A 23,449-nucleotide genomic window follows, 5' to 3' on the forward strand; every position below is an offset into this window, starting at 1 on the left:
TTGGCTCATCACAGGGGACTGTTTGTTTTTCAAACACCCAAAAAACAGTAGACCTACTGTTCAGCCTGGGATTTTCGATCAACGAAAAGAAATCCAGCTTAGTCCCCAGCCAAGTAAAACAGTTCCTGGAGGCTCTAATTCGTACGGAAGACTGTCTAGTCTTCCCTTCCAGCGAGAGGGTTCAGAACATGCTCTCAGGTTCCTCAGTAGGTAGCCAGTCGAGAGGTGACGGTACGCAAAGCTATGCGTTTTCTAGGGATGATGGCGTCATGCATATACTTGGTTCCCCACGCGCGGCTGCGCATGCATGCCATGCAAGAGTGGTTTAACAGCCAATGGTGTCAGGCCAGCGGACAATGGGAAGATCTGTTAGTGGCCTCGCCAGCCCTCGTTCTCTCTGCAGTGGTGGTCGAGGGAGAACCTCTTGAAGGGGAAAACCTTCACCACCCCTGCAGTGGAAGCCACTTTCACGACAGACACATCCTTCACGGGGTGGGGGGGGCCCCTCACCTGCTTCAACAGACGGCGCACGGAGTGTGGTCCCCTCAGGTAGCGTTCAACCATATAAACCTACTGGAGCTACTAGCAGTGTTCAAAGCATTGAAAGCCTTTCAGGAGCAACTGCAAGGGAAGACCGTGCTGGTCCTAACCGACAGCACAACAGCAATGTATTACCTGAACAAACAGGGGGGCACTCACTCTCCAGGGCTATCCAAGCTGTCCCAAAACATCTGGATATGGGCTCTCCAACACAAGATGTTCCTGATATCCCAACATGTTCCAGGGGAACTCAATCTTCTGGCAGACGTACTCAGCTGAGATTTTCCTCTGCCAGAAGAGTACGAATGGCGACTGCGTGTAGACATTGTATCCAACGCAGGGTCGGACTGGGGCAAGAAATAGGCCAGGTCACCCAAAAAAAAGTGACCGACCCCTCGCCGCACGACCCTTGACCTCTGAAGACATCGCCAGAAGTGATCTCATTTGACCCCACCCCAAAGTGACATCCCGGGAAGCGATGAAACATGACCTTTCACCCCTTGACAAAACAGGAAGTGGCATTGTTCCTAAGTACACTAAATTACTATGAACCCAAGCAGACGTCCAAAGCCAATTGATAATGTTATTGTATAGCACTTACGCTTAAGCTCTTTTTTATAGAATAAATATGCATACAATATCACCCAACCTGGGTTGGTACTCATTTATCGACCTAAGAAGGATGAAAGGCTTTTTGAAAAAATATATTTTCTTTTTATATTTCTTTTCCTTCCAAACCAGCCCAGGCCTGGCCAGAAACCGGCCCCCACACCTCGGACGATTTCGGGCCGGCGAAAGGCCGAGGGGCCAATCTGACCCTGATCCAACGTCTTCGCAGAATGGGGGTTTCCAGAGATCGACCTGTTCGCTACTCAGAACGCCCAATGCCAAGATTACGCCTCCAGGTACCCCCAGAACCGATCCAAGGGGAACGGTCTCTGGATAACTTCGTCAGGGAAATTTGTCTTCGCTCCCCTCCCCCACCCGACTCCCCTTCTGAACAAGATAGTACACTAGATGCACCAGGAACCAGTCACCATGATTCTGGTGGCTCCCATGTGGGCCCGCCAACCTTGGTTTGCGCACCTGATGGAAATGTCCCTCTCCCCACCAGTCAAACTGCCCTGCCTGTACAACATGTCTCGGGACAGGGCGGAGACTCTGCACCCGTACCCACAAACTCTGAACTTAGCAGCGTGGCTCCTGAGGTCATTGAGTTTGTACATTTGCAACTCCCTCAAAGATGCATGGACATACTGAGGGAGGCAAGAAAGCCTAACACACGTTATTGCTATGCCAGCAAATGGAAACGTTTTGTCATCTGGTGCAGTTCCAAAGGCGTCAATCCCACCGATTGCTCGCCTTCACACATTGTGTTATATCTAACCCATCTGTTGGACTCTGGGTTAGTCTTCAATTCCTTAAAGGTTCACCTAGTGGCGTCCCCCATCACTCACCCAGCCCCTGGGTGGGATCGAAATGTGGTTTTAACTAGGCTCATGGGACCCCCTTTTGAGCCTATTCATAAAGCTAGTCTGAAAGACCTGACTTACAAGACAGCCTTTCTAGTAGCTATTACTTCTATCAGAAGAGTTGGCGAACTACAGGCCCTCTCGGTTTTGGACCCCTTTGTTGCAGTCCACAAAGATAAGGTAGTTCTGCGCACACATCCCAGATTTACGCCGACATCTATTTCGAGGTTCCAAGTGAACCAATCAATCGAACTACCCACGTTCTTCCAGAGACCTACTAACATGGCCGAAAGAAGCCTTCACACACTAGATGCGTGCAGGGCAGTCATGTTCTACATGGATAGAACTAAACCACTGAGGAAAACTAAACAATTCTTTGTTTCAGTGGCAGCTGGTAGAGAAGGGGACCCTGTCTCTAAATCAGCAATATCAAGGTGGATTGTCAAATGCATCACACTGTTACTCTTGCAAAGGGAGAACTGCCATTCAAGCCTAGAGCGCACTCTACTCGAGGCACTGGGGCATCCATAGCATTCATTGCAAATGTTCCCCTAGAGTCCATTTGCAAAGCGGCAACCTGGAGTTCTGTACACACATTTACAAAACACTATTGCCTAGACACTCATTCTAGGTCTTGTTCTCAGGTGGGACAAGCAGTACAAAGACACATTTTTTCTACTGTTCCTTCTCACAACCCACCTCCAACTCCGGGTACTGCTCGCTAGTCTATTCACAGCATGTGATTCTAAGCAGATTAGCAAGCATCAGAAGACATGCATTACTTACCGTAAAAGCATTTCTGATGATTGTATCTGCTTAGATTCACTTGCGCCCTCCCTGCCTCCCCGCTCAGGGTGGAAGGAACATAGACTTCTTACTACTTTCTCTCTTCATGTACTCACTCACTATAGCCTTGGGCTCCCTCATGGCAGAAAAAATACAATCGGAGGGACCTTGGCGCGTGAGGGATTTTGGGTACTACACACGTCACAATAGGGAGTGTTTGACACGCCTATGCCGACTTCCCCGAAAGACAAGATGCAATACTCCGCGGTTACCACTGGATGTCAGACCATATGCACAGCATGTTAATCTAAGCAGATACAATCATCAGAAATGCTTTTCGGTAAGTAATGCATGTCATACTCAAGATTTCTTGGTAAAACACTTAATGTATTTACACATAGACGATCATTTATAAAACATTTCACTAGAAGTAAACTTATTATAGTCCAATACACTTCAATACAAAAATCTAAGTTTCTGAGACCGTTTGAGCTCCCCTGAAAAAGGTGCCAAATGGTTTTTCAGTTAACGGTGAGCAAAAAGGACAAAAGTAAGTAGAATAGATCATATATACTTTCTAGGCAGTGCAAATGGTTTCAGTTCACCAGAATAGTTAAATTCAAGTCAATGGGCTAGTGTTCTGGATAGGAAAGAGCAGTTCTGGTATCCACGGTAAAATCTTTGCAAATGTTCTCCGAAGTAGTTTAGGCAAAAAAGAATCATGTGTGGGGTCAGAAGCTGATTAGGCCTGCAAGTTGGGAAAGTTTCACAAACTTTCTCAACGAGAGCGACGTTCTCTCAATCAGGTTGGCACAGTACCTTTGTATGAAGAAAACAAATGTTGCTGAAGTCGTGGTTCCTGGCAGTTCCTACAGATCTCGCAGTTCCCGAGCCTCAGTCGTGGCGACAAGAGGGAGGACGTTGGGACTCTTGCACTGCATGGGATCGTTGAAGAGTGCAAACAAAATGGAGTCACTTCAGTTCCAATAGCTGTAGATTCAAGAAAACCAACTGGTGTCCCTTTCCATGGTTAAACCAAACAATTCTTGAGAATGGTATCCAGGTGTCTTGAGTTGATTGGTACCACCAACTCAAAGGAAGAAGCTGTCCTTGAAGGAGCTTCTCTGTCAAATGGAGTTTGGCAATTCAGACCTGCATCAGGGCTTCACTGTGCAAACCAACGGTCCAGTGGTTGCAGCAGCCGTCCTCTTCCAGCTCATCTTCGGTTCTTTCATTCCAGTGGTCGACTCTGCCTTCCAGTCCACAACTCTCCTTTTAAATGGTTTTCTCACTTTTATGTCAGCCTAGCTGCCACTCACCTAGCAGGGTGGCTGTCCTTGCTGGACAGCCAGCCAGCTAATACTGCCAGAGTGCATTTGGGTCTCCTAGGAGACTAAGCACTGAGTTTCGGGCACCTCCCTCACTTCTTGCCTACCCCAGACACTCGGACGCCAAGGGCAGACTTCAGTCCTGAAGCCCGCCAAAAGCACACGAACAAAGGGACCAAACCTGGTAGGGCACGCAGAGACAAATGCTAGAAGGATCTTTCCAAAAAGAAATGGTGAAAAAAGATGACCGGGACCCATTTAAACAAAGGGGCTTAAGGTGCCGTCTTGAAAAACATGGCTTCCGTGATTTTTAGCTACTGGTGTTCACGGTTGGGAAAAATCATGGTAGTTCATTGTAAAACCACTGCCACCATCTTTTGCAATAGGAAAGGTTAGCATTTGACTGCTACATGAGTGTTTAGACACAGAGGATACTATGTAACCCCTCCAGCACTCCATTGTAAGATGGTGCGTGCTGGGTCTATGAATTTGGAAAAGACTAGTAAAGTCAATTTCACTTTACATTATCTGGGAAACAGTTGTTTATCCCAGAGAAGGGATTTAAACGTTTGGGAAGTCTAAGACATCCTTGTGTCACTGCTCTGACGGTGCTGTGACACAAATAAAAAAGATGCCTATGGAGTTGGTTAATACTCCATAACTAAAGACAATGAACACAGAAAACAAACAATTAAAATTAGAGTCCCAAAGATCAGCAAAAGAGCTGGGGGTCTCTTAGGTAGAGAGGAATTGGCACATTTTGAGAATTCTCCCTAACAAAGAACTTTAGGCAGGAAGTTCAGATGAAGGTCCTGACATGTCTTTCGACGGGGACAATCTTTGGGAAGTCTTGTCAACGAATCGTTGCAAGCCATCAAGACCGACAGACTGCCCGTGCCCTGGGCACGCTGCAACATTGTCCTTCCTTTCGTGCCTCCGGAGGGAAATCCGGCAGGTCGTCTAAGGGTTTCGTCAGAGGCTTGTCCTCGTACCGCCAACCCTCCTGTTCCACGACGCGTGTAGGCCTACATGGGTCGTTCCAAGGCTTTTGGAGGTGGCCGCTGTTGTCACTCCCACGGCGGCACGCATTTTGCCAAAGCAGGATTCAACCCGCCAGGAAGTCTGGCCCCCACCCATGCACCCTGGTGGGAGGCCAGCTGGCGGGCTTAATCAGTGTGTGGAAAAACCTCTCCACCGACCGATGGGTGCTGGACGCTCTCGCCCATGTACACTCTAGAATTCCAGCAGAAGTGTCCACGGATACCACCGATGGCCCGGCAGGAGCAGCACATCCCGCAGCTCCTGCAGGAAGTACGGTCCATGTTAAGAAAAGGGGCGATCGAGTTGGTTTCCGAGCGACTCCGGGGCTCTGGAATCTACTCCAGATACTTAGTAAAAAAAAGACCGGGGGCTGGAGGCCCTTTCTCGAGTTACAGCAACTCAACAAGTACCTCAAGTCCCAAAAATTCAGGAGGGTCACGTTGCAGCACGTGCTCGGCCAACTGGAGGAAGGCGACTTACTGACGTCGCTGGATCTGGAGGACGCTTACTTCCACGTCCCCATTCACGAGAAGCATCAGAGGTTCCTGCGCTTCGTCGTACAGGAAAGGCACTACCAATTCAAGGCACTTCCCTTTGGACTGAAGTCAGCGCCCAGGTTTTTACAAAGTACCTTGCACCAGTGGCGGCCCATCTACGTCTACAAGTGATACATTTGTGCCCGTACCTCGACGAATGGCTCACCAGGGACAAGTCCAGAGAGATTGCTGTCGCACACAGAGGACCATCCAGCTGCTAACGGACCTGGGGTTGTCGGTGAACTATCCAAAATCCTGCTTGATACTATTGCAGAACAGGCTGGGCTTAGGCTCCAGGCTCAACACGGTCTCCTGCCTGGCGGCCCCCTGGGAAGAACACATAGCGGCCATTCTGGGCAAGGTGCAACGGCTGTTGACACTGTAGACCGCCACGGTACAGACCATCAAGTAGCTGCTGGACATGTCGTTTATGTACCTGATCAGGCTCTGCAGGTTGCAGATCCGACCCCTTCAGGAATTTCTGGATGCTTGGTGGGTCCAGGAGTCCGGAAGTGTTGCGCTTACCTGGTATCCACGGGGGCGCCACCCAACCCTGGTTGGATGATTTGCACTCTCTAACCCTCTCCCGGCCCCCTGGTAAGGCCTCTGGTTAAAGATGGGTCTGCAATATAGGAGAGCTGGATTCAATACCAGATCGTCGGTTTTCCCACCTCCCTTGGCCTCAACTCCTTCCTCCCCCTTGGGCCCTCTCTTCACCTTAATATTGTAAAAGGTGGATTCTCAATCCTCCTCCTCGTGGCAAGGGCGTGTAGATGTGGGGGGGCGAGCAGCGACCAAGTTACTTCACTGGTGCAAGCCCCCCTGTGGGAATCCAGGCCTGCTGCGACTCCGTAGGTTTGCTGCTTTACAGTCTTTATATGCAATTCTTATGTGCCTCTTAGGTCGAAAAATAATCGATGATGGAGTTCGTACCTTCAGGTGAGTGGAACTGAAGTCGGCGATGGATTGAAGACGGGATACTGTTCCAGGTAAGTTTCGTAGTGTTCTTTCTCACTCTGCAGGTCCTTGGTTTCAGGTAAGCTGGCATCAAAGAACTGGTCACGGTGAGCGTTACGCTGCCCACAGCAGAATAACGCAAAGCATGTTCTGCTGTTTGAGTGCAGTTTAAATAGTCTCAGGTAAAGTAGTGCAGGTAAAATAGTCCCATGCCTGCCACACCCAAAGTAGTCCAGGTAAAGTAGTCCCAGGCTTGCCACACCCAAAAGACTAGACCGCATAGCTCAGTTCCTTGTAACTGAGATGTGTGTGCCTCCATGTTGGCTGAACTCCCCCCAAGTTAAATCATCCCAAGTAAATAGTCCCATTCTAATGTTGGTCTTCATGATGGTTGTGAGCCTGACGCCAAAGGCGCCAGGACTGACTCCAAGAGTGTCTCGGATGAGGTTTTAAGGCCTTTGACCTGGCCCTAACTGGAAGGCTGACTTGCCAGTGAGGGCCAGGGGCAAGGGTCATGACAGGAAGCTTCGCAGACGAGATTGTTCTTGACAACGAGTTCCTCAAGCGATAAAGTGGTGGGGCCTGAGCACCAATATCAGTGGGGGCAGGCACTTTCAGAGCCCCCCCACACCAGGATACGATCACCACGAATGCTACCCTGGAGGGCTAGGGAGCCCACACCAGATGTCTCCACGGCAGAGGCCTGTGGCTAACGGAGGAAAGGGAGCTCCACGTCAATTTCCTGGAGCTACGAGCAGTGTTCTGGGCCAGCAAGTTGTTCCTTCTGTCCCTCAAGGGCAAGGTGGTGAGGGTCTTCACAGACCATACCACCACAATGTTCTACATCAGGAAGCAAGGGGGCACCAGGTCCCCAGCGCTTTCCAGAGAGGCACATTTGTGGCACTGGCACGTCGCCCAGGGGAATGTTCCTTCCTTGTTCCGTTTCACCTGACGGCAGTCAAGAACACAATCGCCAACTCCCTCAGCAGGGAGATGTGCTCTTGCCACGAGTGGGAGCTTCGGCAGGATCAAGTGGTGCAGTCCCCGGTCATTTTGTTTGCGGCAGTGAACTCCAAGTGCCAGAGGTTCACCAGCAGATCCACCAGCCGAGGAGCATGGGGGACGAGTTTTCCTTCCTGTGGGAAGGCCTGTTCCTGTACGCGTTCCCTCTGTTGCATCGCCTGCTGTGACTCATCAATCAACTCTAACGTTGCAGATGCGGGATGATCCTCGTCACCCTGGCCTGGCCAAGGCAGATTTGGTACCCGGACCTTCTCCGCCTATCTACGTCACCTCCAGTCAAGCTGCCAGTGGTCATGGATCGGCTCACCACAGGAGGCGTAATCCTACATCACGACCCAGGATCACTGAACCCGATAGCTTGGCTCCTGCAGCCTTAGAGTTTGGTGGGTACGAGCTGCCGGCGGACTGCAGGGAGGTCCTTGCCAGGGCCAGAGCATAATCGACTAGTCCTACAGCCACAAGTAGAAGCGCTTCCCAACGTGGTGCTGGACACAGATCAACCTTCTGAGGGTCACGACCTGCAGATCGTTCCGTATTTGTTGTCCTTGGCCAAGGCTGGGCTGGTGCACGCCTCCATCAAAGTGTATCTGGCGGCTATCTCCTGCTACACAAGGACTCTGGGACGGTCTTCTTTGGTCACACCGTCTAGTCAAGGACTACTTCAAGAACTGTTTCGTTCCCACCGGTGCATGCCCCGGCCCCAGTGTGGGAACTCGACGTGGTGCGGACAAGGCTCATGGGGGGGACCCATTCGAGCCTATGCGTCAAGCCCCTCGAGTTCCTTTTGTGGAAAACGGCTTTTCTCGTGGCCATCACTTCTGCCAGGAGGGTAGGTGAGATCCAGGCACTATCTTGCAAGCAGCCCTATCTGACTTTCCACGACACAAGGGTGGTGCTGAGGACGCACCCTTCCTTCATGCCAAAGGTTCCGTCTGAATTCCATCTCAACAAACCTTTGGTGTTGCATGTGTTTTTTCCAGCGCCTTCATCACCGGCTAAAAGCACTCTGTACTCCCTGGATGTGACGCATGCTCTGGAGTTCTGTGCCACGCATGAAGAATTTCTGGTAGACATCTCAGCTTTTCGTGAACTTTGGTCCTGTGAACCATGGGAAGGCCTCTCCAAGGCTTCAATTTCCAGGTGACTTTCCGGCTACATCACGCACTGTCACCAGTTGGCAAACCGACCGCTGCCCGGCCTTCCGAGAGCCCATTCCACCAAAGCGATCGCTGCGACGACTGCATTCCTGTCTGGTGTGCCTATGCTGGACACCTGCAGGGCTGCTACGTGGAGGTCCACGCACACCTTCACAAAATTCTACTGCGTCGACAGGGATTCCAGAGAGGAGTCCAAGGTCGGCCAAGCAGTGCTACGCAACATGTTTTCTTGAAGGTGAGCCTGTTTCGGAGGTAAGAGTAATTGCTTCTGTTGAGCCTTGCCACCTCCCGTGGTAGTGTATGATGCACTGCTATGTATTCTTTATTCATGAGCATGTGAATCCATGCCAGACGCCATGCTGGAGAAGGAACAAGTTACTTACCTGTAAGTCCCTCTTGGTCATACTGCCACTTTACGTGCTACCAAGTCTGAAGATGTCCGCCAGAGGATGGGTTTAGGGAGAGGGCAGTCACTGGCTGGGGGCAGTATGACCCAGAGCTCAGTGATTGGTTTATAGGAGAAAGACAGTTTGTAAGTGAAACATTTTTCTTTTACGGAGGATTCCCGGCCTGACGACGGGGAATGTTCATGAGCATGTGAATCCATGCCAGACCCATGCTGGAGAAAAACTGGTTAGTAACTTGTTCCATACATTTCGCTAAAATGACCAATTATTCATTGGCTCTACTGGCCTTAAATTGGGTCTAGCTGTTAAAAAAACAAACCATATCTAGATGGCTCATCCTGGCTATTAGTGAATGTTACAAATTAGCGGCCAAGGATCTGCCAGATGGCTTTGAAGCATATTCCACAAGGGGCATGGCAACCTCTGCTGCTCGTAAGAGGTGTCCCAATCAGACATATGTTCAGCGGCCACTTGGTCAACTGGTCACACTTTTGTGAGACATTACTGCCTGAATTCAATTTTCAGTCACGGAGGACCATTTGCAAAAGCGGTCCTTCATTTGGTCCATGATTAAAATAGAATTCATATTCCCACCACCAAATTATTAATGCTTTGGGAGTCTATCATAAGATGAGGAAGACGTGGGAGGATACAATCCATTCGAAGAACAAGTTACTTAACCATGGTAACTTTCTTTTCATTGGTTCTTCCCACGTATTCCTCATCGCCCCTCCCAGAGTCCCTACAATTACGTGCTCTTACACTTTACGCTTTCTTGGAGCCTACGGTCTATGGTATGCCTGATCATTTCTCTTCAGGAGGAGGAAAAACAGAACTGAAGCCAACCGGTGCTGCTTGCGCTACTTATGATGATGACGTCGACAGTCAAGTGGAGGCCCTCAAGGGACATCGACGAGACGGCACACCGCTCCCCCTGTCAAACAAATTCTGGAGCAGATGAAGCTGGAAGGATAATTATCATAAAATGAGGAATACGTGGGAGGAACATCCAATCGAAAGAATGTTTCCATGGGTTAAGTAACTTGTTCTAATCAGTCAACTACCACTAGAGGCTGGATGTTGGGCTTTCTTTCTAGTCAGGTGTGTTGGACATTAAGATCAGTGATTGTAGATCTCTCCGAGGGTTGTACAATAACTGCCTTAAAACAAAATTAACCTGCATTCTCATCTACACTGCTCCCCTTTTAGAGGGCTTAACCTTATTTTGTTTGACCACACTAACTAGCTAATCCTAACCAAGCCAACTGTCATAATGTCTGAGGCCTACTTAAGCCAACATCCTTAGGGTCTTGTGTAAGCATAGGGCATGTTTTCTCTAGCTAAGTGAACAAGTCTTACGTGGCATTGGCTGTTTGATGGCATTTCTAATTTAGGGCAACAAAGGGTTAATCAAGGTCATATTATATTCTATAATGATGTCAATTTGTTTTTGTTTGAGGTGTTAAAGTCCAGAAGGCAATCTTTTGTTTAAATATTTTGCCTTGTGCTGCTGCAGGTGAAGGGGAAGTGCACCACTGATCACATTTCTGCTGCCGGCCCATGGCTCAAATTCCGTGGCCATCTGGACAACATATCGAACAATTTACTTATTGGAGCCATCAACATTGAAAACAACAAGGCTAACTCTGTGAAGAATGCTGTCACTCAGGAATATGGATCTGTACCAGATACTGCACGTTTCTACAAGGTGAGGGCCTGCACTTACTTGCACATAACTTAACGCAACAGTGTAAATTGTTTCTTTCCAATCGTGTGGCCATTACGATTATTGGAGGATGGGGTCCCATCCACCACAGGTTTGCTTACAAGGGTGTATGGTGCCCAACATGCATGTAGATGCTTTACAAGGTAAAGACTGGATTTTCAGTCATTAATCAGGGACTGCTTGTGGGTTGTTGTCGCTTTGTGGGATTGATCAGCTACTCCCTGGAGTGGGATTTAACCTCCACCTAACTGCTAGATTTGGATCTTGCCCATTTTTAAAGGGCAGGCTCTGGCTCGAAAAGGACTTCAGTCGCTGTGCCTGGTAATGCTTGTCTAAACGTTAGTCATTTGTAATTGGGAAATCTCCACAAAGCCGTACTTGCTTATTGCTTTTACATTTATTTTGACATTATACATTTTGGGTGATATTTTTAATCCTGTTTTTTCTTTGAGAGCACTTTTTACGTGGAAACCCATTGAAGGAGTTCATTATTAATTTTCAAGTATGTAAATGTTCTGATTTTCTAAAAAAAATGTATTGGTGTATTTTTTAAATGTGCTTCATACCATATCTTGATGCTTTACATGCAAGGCAACTAGGGTCATGTTACGAGTAGGGCATAATAGTGAAAAATTGATTAACAGAATTACAGCCACTTTTACTGTTCAGCCGTTATAGGTAACCCACAGTATGTGCTAATTCTGCTGAAGGAATTGGCAACAAGAATTTGCTCAAAATCCACTGTTGGAATTGGCACCATAATAGAATGCAAATTCCACTGTATTATCAACATACTGCTGAAATACTGCCACAAACCAGCAGTAATTTCACCCAAAACACTGCAGTTTGCTCCATTCAAGAGGTCGAGGTAAAGGTGTTAAGATCACGAAACTCAACCCACAAGTGCAGGCTGTAAGCCCTGAAAAGGATGGGGTATTGAAGGGCTACAGCTTCCTCCAGCACTTCCAAACACCTTGCGGCCACTAGTACTAGAAAATGTTGAGCTCCAGAACCTATTGTTGATTAAGCTGCAGAGGCGTGCGCAGCAGTAACATCATATTCTACAGTATGCACAAAGGTGGAGGAGGCACAGTGCAAGGAGAGCGCCCATTCCCAGACTCAGTCCATCACCCTGGGCACTCAAATGGCAGCTAATTACACCTGAGCAGGGAGACCACAGCTGAGCTTCTTACATTCTTACTGGCAGATTTAGAGAGCAGGATCGGTGGAAGCTTGACTGTGCTGGACTCTTTGGTCACTTTTTCCAGCACGCTGTGGGAATGTGACGTGACATGTTGGCTCCCACCTGCTCCATGGTGCTTGGTCAGGCGCTTGATCCAATCCTACACTATGCACTACATCACATCTCCTTGCCCACCACAGCAAAGGAAAATGCGACCAAGGCAAGATTCTCTCCAGCAGGCCCCCCCCCCCTCCTAAGTGTCCATATGGACTGTATGCATGTCATATTGGTGCCTCACTGCCATCCGCCCAGGTGTTGGAAGAGTTGTACCGGAACTAAAAGCAACAGCTGACCCTAAATTTACAGTTGACCTGTGATGGCGACATCGCAGTAAACCGCTGTTATGCTAGTTTCCTGGGCTCCACCCATGATGACATGGTCCAGCAGAACAGTAGAGCTGCTTAGGACATCAAACCTAGATCCTTGGTATCTATATGGTAAATATAATGCATGCCCTGCCATAGTTCTGTATATGGCTGACCTGCACACCGCAGAAGGCTTGCACCACACGACACGCCGCTGCATGACAACTTGGGCCCATGATGGAAATCCATAATGCCACAATTATAAAAACTGGACTACAGGTATCGTAATGCATAGGGGAACTGCGCCAACCTACTCCCTTAGACCTTTGTAGAGTAAAATAAATCTCACTAGGGCAAAACTCTGGCGCCAGATAGGCACACCTGGTACTGGATGCCTTGGGGGCAACCCAATGCCATATACCTTTTTGTATATAAGGCTAAAACGGGCATAAGGGGCCTTCAAGTGAAGTCCCTCTGGCCACAAAAAAAGTCTGTCAATAAAATTCACGAGTAGGGACGGTGAGTAATATGTTGCATGCCCAAAAAAGGATCCTAGAATCCCCAAAATAGGTATTCTGACGCAAGTTTTCAATCCAATGACAGAAAAGAGTTTGGAATAAAGCAATGTTCGACAACGCTGACATTTGGTTAAAAGAAAAACCTAATGTGATTTATTGACACTGTTTCTGCTAAGTGTGTTCTTGAACATTCACACCTGGGGAAGGGCGCTCAGCCTGTCGGGTGGCAGAACAGCAGGGAAGAATACACATTGTCTGCCTGCTGGTTCCAGCCACCTGAGGCCCTTCCCAGGGTGGGGCTGTTATCTTTTTATTTTTTAAATGTAGGGAGGGGAACAGTGAGGCCTCTCCCTGTTGCCTCCTGACCCCCCATACCTCCAAAACCAAACCATACCCCTTCCCCCACCTCCTGCCTCCCTTCTTCCCCACTTACTTGCTGGATTTGAGCTTTGTGCTACGGTCCCTGTGCTCCTCAGCTGTCTATTTGTTCTTTATTTTTTTCTTTTCAGAAGTACCGCCAGTATCCCGAGTGGCAATACAATAAACCATTTGCACCCTGGATAAACCGCAGGGTGTGGATGGCTTTCGTTCCCCCTCTCCCCCCAGCCGTTTTTTGGGGGAAGACTAAGCTTGGGCTGGTGGGATGTTACCGACCATGTCCGCACCCCACAGCAGAGGTGAACCAGCACTCGATACATCAAAAGCCATGTATGGACATAGTTGTGCGGCCTCAGTAGCTAGATCTAAAAAGGTCTGCTTTCGTTTTTGGATCTACATTGGAGTAAGGGTGCCTGATTATGAGTAAGGTTGGAAAGTTTTTTGTGTTCTCCAGCAGGGGGTCTGGCATGGATTCACATGCTCGTGAATATTCCCCGTCGTCAGGCCGGGAATCCTCGGTATAGAAAAAAATCAGTATCCGTTTCGTTTCTGATCTCTTTCTCAGTAGTAACCAATCACTGGTCTCTGGGTCATACTGCCCCCAGCCAATGACTGCCCTCTCCCTAAGCCCCGCCCCTGGCAGCCATCCTCCAATTTTTACCGCACGTTCAAGTGTTGGGAGTCCTCGTGCTTAGCTCTCGAGCTTTTGCTGCGTTTTCGTGCATTTTTTCAGATTTTCTCATTTTTTCGGTTAAATAGAGCCTCAAGCTCCACCGTTTCTACTTCCGATCAACGGGGATCCGTTTCGGAGTTACTACGCCCCTCAAGGGTGAAGATTTCGTCGAGTTACGCTTTTGGAGGATTCCAGAAGTTCCGAGGCCTACCCCGGACATGGCCCAGGAGAAAGGGAGCTTGACGCCAGGGAAGCTGTTCAGGACCTGCCCTGGATGCCAGCTTCAGAACGTTTTCAAGGAGGAAGAGCATTCGTTATGCCTCTGTCTCCATGAGGGCAAGACGCACAAGGAAAAGGACTGCGCGTTTTGTGGGAACATGTCGGAGCGGACCATGAAGGATCGCCACCTCCGTCTCGCCAACTGGCTGGAAGGTAAGAGCCCGCCAGGCGAGAAGAAGAAAAAGAAGTCCGAGCGGTCTTCTAAGTCCTGTGAGGGTGGCCCCTCAAGTATTGCCGTACCTATTGTCTTTGGCCAAGGCTGGCCCATCTCACGCTTCCATCAAGGTACATCTGGCTGCCGTCTCACGTTACACCAGAACTACAGGACGGGCGTCCTTGTGGTCTCGTGGACTGGTGAAGGAATTTATGAAAGGACTGTTCCGATCATTCCTGCCGGTGAAGGCCCAGGCCCCGGCGTGGGAGCGCAACGTGGTGCTGACTAGGCTCATGGGCGCCCCATTCGAGCCTATGCATTCAGTGCCTTTGAAGTTTGTCGTGGAAGACAGCATTCCTCGTGGCCATCACCTCTGCACGACGAGTGGGAGAGATCCAGGCCCTGTCTTGCAAGCCTCCATACTTGACGTTTCACGACACGAGGGTGGTGCTGAAGACGCACCCCTCCTTCATGCCCAAGGTGCCGTCGGACTGCCACCTCAACGAGCCTTTGGTGTTGCCATTTTTCTTCCCGTCGCCTGAGAGGACTCTGCACTCGCTGGATGTAGCTAGAGCGCTGAAGTTGTACGTGGACCACACAGAGTTTTCGCAAGACATCACAGCTGTTTGTGAACTTTGGACCTGTGAATCAAGGGAAGGCTCTCTTGAAGACTTCCATTTCCAGATGGCTCTCCAGCTGCATCATGCACTGTCACCGGTTGGCAAACCGACCGTTGCCAGGCCGTCCGAGGGCCCATTCGACCAGAGCGATCGCTGCTACCACTGCGTTCCTGTCTGGTGTGCCCCTGCTCGACATCTGCAGGGCTGCTATGTGGAGGTCGACGCACACCTTCACGAGATTCTACTGCGTCGACCGGGATTCCAGGGAGGAGTCCAGAGTCGGCCAGGCAGTGCTGCGCAACCTGTTCGCCTAAGGTGAGCCTGATATGGAGGTAAGAGTTGCTTAATGTTGAGTTGTTGTATTGCTTGATATTGAGCCTTTTGCCACCTCCCGTGGTTGTGCATGTCTATACTGCTATGTATTCTTATATTCATGAGCATGTGAATCCATGCCAGACCCCATGCTGGAGAAGGAACAAGTTACTTACCTGTAACTGTTGTTCTCCAGCATGGGTCTGGCATTGATTCACATGCGAACCCTCCCACCTACCCCTCTGCGGCTCTTCACTTGGTCATACTGCCACTTCACGTGCAACCAAATCTGAGGATGGCTGCCAGGGGCGGGGTTTAGGGAGAGGGCAGTATGACCCAGAGACCAGTGATTGGTTACTACTGAGAGAGACAGATCAGAAACAAAACTGAAACTGATTTTTTCTATACCGAGGATTCCTGGCCTGACGGGGAATATTCATGAGCATGTGAATCCATGCCAGACCCATGCTGGAGTACAACAGTTACAGGTAAGTAACTTGTTCCGCACTTACCACCGGTTGGGTTGCCCTAAAATGTTTATATGGATGGCTGTGATGTGGGGCTTGTTTCCACCGGCCCGAGTTTCCCATACATGTAAAGTGTATGCTTCGGTTAGTGGTAATCCATTTGGGTAGAGTTTGGGGCTTAATTTCATTTTTGGGGGCTCTGTTAACTCATTTTATGGTAACTCGAGTGTTTTGCATTTTTTTTCGCCCTTTGGTTTCCTGAACATTTGACTTTTTTGTGGTCAGGAACTTTAACTTCTGAAGTACCCCTGCCGCTGCAAACCTTTCTTTGTATGCGTTTGTAGGAAAGCCCATAGGGCTCCCAGGACAGGTATTATTGTTTAGCCAACGGGTGACTGTCACCCTACATTGTGTTTGGGGCATAGGTGGGAAATGGGGGTGCTTGTAGGTTTACCCCATTAGTAGCCACATTTTGAGTAGCCCTTATTGGTAGCTGTTGAACAAAAATTGATGTAGTAACTCTGTGGGAGACTAAACCAGCCTTGTCCTCTTGGTATTGGGTAACCCACCTTTTGGTATAGGCCTGTACTACACAAGTTGGTAGTGTGACTGAGCAGCCAGGCTCATCTCAAGAGGGGTAAATGTGAGTTATAGAGCTGTAGCAATGAACTAAGCAAATACAAGTAACCAAGTAACACTTCCACTAAAGGTTTTAGTTCTATTTAACAGCAGTTTTTAAATAAGCATTCTTTAAAAAGAGGCAATATATAATCAAATGCACTTTAAAATACTTTTCCAGTATAATGACCAAGCTTTTACACACTTCTTACACCCTGAGGTGACTTCACTAACTAGAACAGTAAGGGCATTTCTCAAGCATGGAGTCTGGCATGGATTCACATGCTCATGAATATTCCTCGTCGTCGGGCTGGGAATCCTCGGTAAAGAAAAAATCAGTTTCAGTTTTGTTTCTGAACTGTCTTTCTACTAGTAACCAATCACTGGTCTCTGGGTCATACTGCCCCCAGCCAATGACTGCCCTCGAGCTTTTACTGTGTGTTGCGTTTTATCGAAGAGTTTACTCTTATATTTTCGGTCAATTGAGCCTCACGCTCCACCGACTCCACTTCCGATTAACGGGGACCCGTTTTCGGAACTTTCTACGCCCCTCAAGGGCATCTTTTCGTCGTGTTTCCACTTCTCGGAGGATTCCAGAAGATCTTTGAGGCCTACCCCGCGTGGTCATGGCCCAGGATACCCTTGAACCTATTCATTGGTGTATTTTGTTTCCAAAGGAAGCATGACACCTGTTGGATCCAAGCTGTTCAGGAGCTGCCCTGGATGCGGGCTACAGAACCTCTTTAAGGAGGATGAGCACTCTCGGTGCCTCTGCTGCGTTCACGATGACAAATCGCATGTGGAGAAGGACTGTGCATTTTGTAAGAACATGTCCGAATGCACAATGAGGGATAGTCTTACTCGACTCGTCAACTGGCTGGAGGGGAAGAGCCCAGCAGCAGGTGAGAAGAGTAAGAAGTCCGAGCGGTCTTCTGAGACCTTTTGAGGGCGCTCCGGCGACGGGGGCCCAACAAAAGCCAAAGCACTGCGAGTCCGCAGGCACCGGGAGCGCTGATTGGTCGGGCTCCCCTGCTGCCAGGCAGGGTGCATTATCACCGATGCCATCAACCACGAGCCAACGCTCTGGCACGGGGAAGAGGAAATCTGAGAACCCGGGTAAGCTTCGGGAGAAGTCCCGGCCGATCCCGACAGACAGCTGAGGAGGAGTGAGGCGGTGACCCTCCCCCCAAGGTGAAGGCCTCAGGAGCACCCAAAGTCGCGAAGGCCCTGATTCAGCCGGCTAAGGCCTCGATCGAGGGAGTCGTGGCGGCCCTGGCGAAGCCTGCGGAGGCTATCCCAGTGGAGACGACCTCTGGGCCTAGAGTTTCCCTGCCATTGTGGAGGGAACCCTCTTTTCAGCCGATGAACCACGGGCCATGGAGGGGGCGGAGGATCCTACTCCCAATCGTCGCTCCTGTCGCAACAGGTGCCTATGCCACAAGACAACTCGGGAGCGATCTTGATTGCTATTCAGGCCTTGTGTACGGAGATGAGGACAAGGTTGCCCTTGCCCCCAGCGGATGGTCCAGCGGAGCCTGGACCATCAGGAAGCCCGCCGACCAAGCGGGGAGAACTCATCCCCCTCCTCCTTCCCAGCCTTCACCTCCTTCCCCCTCCTCCGAGGGATGAGACTGGAACGGAAACAGCGACGACTGGAATGGATGACTACGGTGGTGATGACAGAATGGACCTTCCATCACCAGCCGCTCGGGCCTCCCCTCCAGACGAAATCGGCTCCTTCCACGCCATGATCGCCAGGGCATCTGAGCTCTTCCAGCTCTGCCCTGAAGAGCAGAAGAAGGAAGGTATCCTCTACCAACGGCAGGAGGCCAAGAGGAAGACTGTCCTCTGTCCCATTACTGGATGACATCTGGGACGAGGGGCTGGTGCTCCTGAAGAACCCGTCCACAGCTCCTGGTAAGACGAGTACGAGAAAAAGTACTGGGTCCGGGACTCCGCCCCATGTGCCTCAGGGCACAGTCGTCCCCGGATTCGATCATCTTCGCGGCGGCCAAGAAGAAAGTGGCGGGGGCGACGGCTTCAACTTAAACATCCCTGCCAGACGGCGAGGGGAAGAAACTGGACGCCATGAGACGGCGGGTCATCTCGTTGGCGACGACCATTAAAGCGGCCAACACCCTCGCGATTGTGGCATGCTACGACAGGGAGGAGCTGTGGTTTAAGATTGCACCCCTGCTGGACTTCCTCCTGGACAAGAGGGCTGAGGCCCTGGAAATCCTACAGCAAGGCGAGGTGGCTTCGGACCACGCCATTACGGTGGTCACGGACATCGCTGACACAGGCTTTCGCCAGATGGGCAATGGCGTTTGCCTTCGCTGGCGTGGCTTGCTCAAGGCCAGACTTCCGCCAGGGCGTGCAGACCCAGGTTCTGGACAATGCCTTTGACGGGAACAACCTGTTCGGCAAGACAGTGGACGAGTCGCTGCAGGCCATCAAAGTGGACACCAAGACGGCTCAGGCCTTGGGTGTTCAACGACAGCCGTCCTTTCGGAACTCCGGAGGCAAGCAAGGTGCCTCCAAAGGATTCGGCAGCGGTTCCTCGTCGTACCGACAAGCGGCCCGCCCCTCGTCGCAGGAAGCCTACAGAGGAGGCGGCAAGACGGGAGGATCTCGTCGCCAAGGCGGCAAGACCGCGGCCAAGCAGGACTGAACCGGCCGTGGCGTCAGGCCCCCACCCAAGCACCCCGGTGGGAGGCCGCCTGGCGAAATTAATCAGCGTGTGGGAGCCCATCTCCGACTGTTGGGTGCTAGATGCCCTGGCCCGTGGGCACACCCTGGAATTTCAGAGGTGTCACCATATACCACCCGTGGCTAGGAAGGAAAGCCACGTGCCACAACTATTTCTGGAGGTGTGAGCGATGCTAAGGAAGGGAGCCATAAAACTCATCCCAAAAAGGCTCCGGGGCTCCGGAGTGTACTTGCGGTACTTCCTCGTCCGGAATAAGTCCGGCAGTTGGCGACCCATCCTGGTCCTTCGTCGTCTAAACAAGTACATCAAGTCTCAGAAATTCTGGATGGTCACCCTTCAGCACGTGCTGGAACAGCTGGAGGGAGGCGATTTCCTATCGTCGCTGGACTTGGAGGATGCCTACTTCCACATCCCCATTCTAAAGGGACATCGCAGATTCCTTCGATTTGTGGTCCAGGGGCAGCACTACCAGTTCAAAGCCCTTCCCTTGGGATTGAAGTCGGCGCCAAGGGTATTCACCAAGTGCCTGGCACCAGTGGCGGCGCGGCTGCACCTGCGCCAGCAGGGGATTCACGTCTAACCCTACCTGGACGACGGGCTCTTCCGGGCAAAGTCCAGAGAACTTGCCGTTGATCACACAGCAAAGGCGGTCCAACTGCTCACGGATCTGGGGTTCTCTATAAACTTAGTGAAATCCCACTTGGTGCCGTTGCAAGTCGCCCTGTTCCTGGGAGCCAGACTTGACGCAGTGGCGCGATTGGCCTCCCTGTCATCCTGGGCAAGGTAGAATGGCTGTTGACCATGGAGGTGGCCAGGGTGAGGTCCATCAAATCCCTACTCGGCATGATGTCATCGTGAATCTACCTCGTGCACCTATGCAGGTTGCAGATGCGACCACTCGAGGAGTTCCTCGACGCCCGTTGGATGCAAGCGGCAGGCAGTTGCGAGGACAGGATCTCACTCGATGAGACTTTCCGCCAAGCGATCTGGTGGTTTGGCACCCGCACACATCTAGCAGCGGGTATGGACTTCCAGACGCTGGCACGCCAGGAAACGGTGACGAAGGACGCCTCTTTGGAGGGTTAGGGAGTGCACACTGGAGACCTCCACGCAAGAGGCCTTTGGCTCCCCGAGGAGAGGTCGCCGCACATCGATGTGCTGGAGCTCTGAGCCGTGTTCTGGGCCCTCAGGTTGTTCCTTCCGTCCCTCAAGGGCAAGGTGATACGAATCTTCACCGGCAACACCACCGCAATGTTCTACATCCGGAAGCAGGGGGGGCACCAGATCCCCAGCCCTATCCAAGGAAGCGCAGGTTCTGTGGCACTGGGCCGTCACCCAAGGGATGTTTCTGGTACCCTTCCATCTGGCAGGAATAAAGAACACCATTGCCGACTCAATCAGCAGGGAGCTACGCTCGTGCCACGAGTGGGAGCTGTTGCAGGATCAAGTGGATCGCCTATTCCGACTATGGGGCACTCCCCAGATCGACCTATTCGCGAAGGCAACATACGCCAAGTGCCGGAGGTTCCCCAGCAGGTTTCCCCAGCCGGGGAGCATGGGCGATGCCTTATTTCCCTGGGATGGCCTGTTCCGGTATGCGTTCCCGCCGTTGCTGCTACGACTCATCAGTCAACTCTGGTCCCAGTGCAGGATGATCCTTGTCGCACCGGCGTGGCCGAGGCAGATTTGGTTTCTGGACATGTCAGCATGTCACCCCCCTTCCCCCCGCCCCCCACCAGTCAAACTGCCGACGGACGCAGATCTTCTCGCCAAAGAAGGAGGTGCCATCCTCCACGACCCGGGGTCGCTGAACCTGCAGGCCTGGCTCCTGCAGCACTAGAGTTCAGAGGGTACGATATCCAAGTGGACTGCAAGGAGGTTATTGCAAAGGCCAGGACCTCTTTGACTCTCGTGCTATGGACACAAATGGAATAGGTTCTCTGGCTGGTGCTGTGCACAGAAGATTAACCCTCTGGGGATTACGGCCCCTCAAGTGCTGCCGTACTTGCTATCGCTGGCCAAGGCGGGGCTGGCGCATACCTCCATCAAGATCCATCTGGCGGCTATCTCCCGGTACACCAGAACTCTGGGACGCTCGTTGCCATTGTCCCATCGCATGGTGAAGAAGTTCATGAAAGGACTGTTCCGATCGTTCCCGCCGGTGAAGGCCCCGGCGTGGGAGCTGAACGTGGTGGTGACCAGGCTCATGGGGCCGCCATTCGTGCCGCTGCATTCGGCCCCGTTGAAATTCCTGTCGTGGAAGACAGCGTTTCTTGGGGCCATCACCTCCGCACGATGAGTGGGAGAGATCCAGGCCCTCTCCTGTAAACCTCCATACCTGACATTCCAGGAGACGAGGGTGGTGCTGAGGACGCACCCCTCCTTCATGCCCAAGATGCCGTCGGACTTCCATCTCCACAAGCCCTTGGTGTTTTCTTCCCGTCGCCTTTGTCGCTAGCTGAGAGGACTTTGCACTCGCTGGATGTAGCTAGAGCGCTGAAGTTCTACGTGGACTGCACGAAGAGTCTTCGGAAGACATTGCATCTGTTTGTGAACTTTGGACCTGTGAACCAAGGGAATGCCCTCTCGAAGGTTTCCATTTCCAGATGGCTCTCCGGCTGCATCATGCACTGTCACCGGTTAGCAAACCGACCGTTGCCTGGACGTCTGAGAGCCCATTCGACCAGAGCGATCGTTGCTACCACGGCGTTCTTGTCTGGTCTGCCCCTGCTAGACATCTGCAGGGAGGCTACATGGAGGTCGACTCACACCTCACAAGATTCTACTGCGTCGACCAGGAGTCCAGGGTCGGCCAGGCAGTGCTGCGCAACCTGTTCGCCTCGTGGACCTGGCGAGGAGGTAAGAGTTGCTTAATGTTGAGCCTTGCCACCTCCCGTGGTTGTGCATGTGTGTACGGCTATGTATTCTTGTATTCATGAGCATGTGAATCCATGCCAGACCCCATTACTTACCTGTAACTGTTCTCCAGCATGGGTCTGGCATGGATTCACATGCAAACCCTCCCTCCTGACTCCTCTGTGGCTCTTCTCTTGGTCCTACTGCCACTTTACGTGCTACCAAATCTGAAGATGGCTGCCAGAGGGGGGGCTTAGGTAGAGGGCAGTCATTGGCTGGGAGCAGTATGACCCAGAGACCAGTGATTGGTTAATAGTAGAAAGACAGTTCAGAAACGAAACTGATTTTTCTTTACTGAGGATTCCCAGCCTGACGGCGAATATTAGGAGCATGTGAATCCATGCCAGACCCATGCTGGAGAACAGTTACCGGTAAGTAACTTGTTTCTTATCACTAGTACATTTTGTAGATTCTGAGGTTTGTAGAAGGGAGAGGTTTAGGGAAGCAAAAAAGCTAAACCGGTTCTCGGAGCATGTGAGTACTTAAAACTTCCCGTAAAGTCTAGACAAACTTTCCCAGCAATAGTAGTTTAAAACCAAGTTGTCACGGCTGAGGGACAGTAAATATCAGTCAAGTGGACTGGAGGAGTCTGCAGGGAGCCAGAACAGCCAAAGTGAATTGGAGCACAGTATTTGAAGCTGAGGTACTTCTTAGGTGACAGTCTTGCAAAGTTGGTGTTTGTTGAAGAAAAACATCACTGTAGGGTCTCAAGCTGTTACACTTGTGAAGGGTAGAGCTGAAATAAACTCTAGCAAGGTAGCTACTGCAAGTCTCCACTGAGAAGAGCAAAGCCACAGACACTGAGGTAAAGCCACAGACACTGAGGTAAGTACTCCATGTTAGGCAGAAACCTGTGCAGTTCCCTTAGGGAACACTGCAAAAGATTTAGGACTACAGGTGGTTGGCAGTAAACCCAATTGGTAGCAGTCTGTACCACCCAGATTTACCTGGTAGCTGTGGCTGAGCAGTCAAACTTCTCTCAAGATGAGTTAGGCAGTAAATAGAGTATACACAATAGGTACAGAGACACAGTAGCACAAGCAAACACTGACCAGAGCTTTGGTGTGAAAGTATATAATTATCTATTTAAAGACACACTTGTAAATTACACTAGCACAAATAGAGGTAAGTAAATTCAACACACAGTCACTATTATATATATATACAACCGTAATTACTTACTAGACCAGTCTTACTGAGAAACACCACTTATTTTCAGGCAGAGGTGAGCGCTTAACATAATATGGCACTCTAATAAGTTATTAAAAAGGGAGGGAAAAAGG

At 50.7% G+C, this 23,449-nt stretch overlaps 1 protein-coding gene across 1 annotated transcript in view; it reads left to right on the top strand.

Annotated features, from left to right (window-relative positions):
* ACO2 (aconitase 2) overlaps positions 1–23,449 on the top strand; it is a 637,698-nt gene that overhangs the window by 497,945 nt on the left and 116,304 nt on the right. Inside the window, exon 15 of the mRNA XM_069652760.1 lies at positions 10,764–10,955. Within this exon, the coding sequence (XP_069508861.1) occupies positions 10,764–10,955 (192 nt within the window). The remainder of the gene's footprint in view (positions 1–10,763; positions 10,956–23,449) is intronic.

Source organism: Ambystoma mexicanum, chromosome 3p, assembly GCF_040938575.1.
Source record: "Ambystoma mexicanum isolate Mex_15411 chromosome 3p, UKY_AmexF1_1, whole genome shotgun sequence".
Taxonomy (NCBI): Eukaryota; Metazoa; Chordata; class Amphibia; order Caudata; family Ambystomatidae; genus Ambystoma; species Ambystoma mexicanum.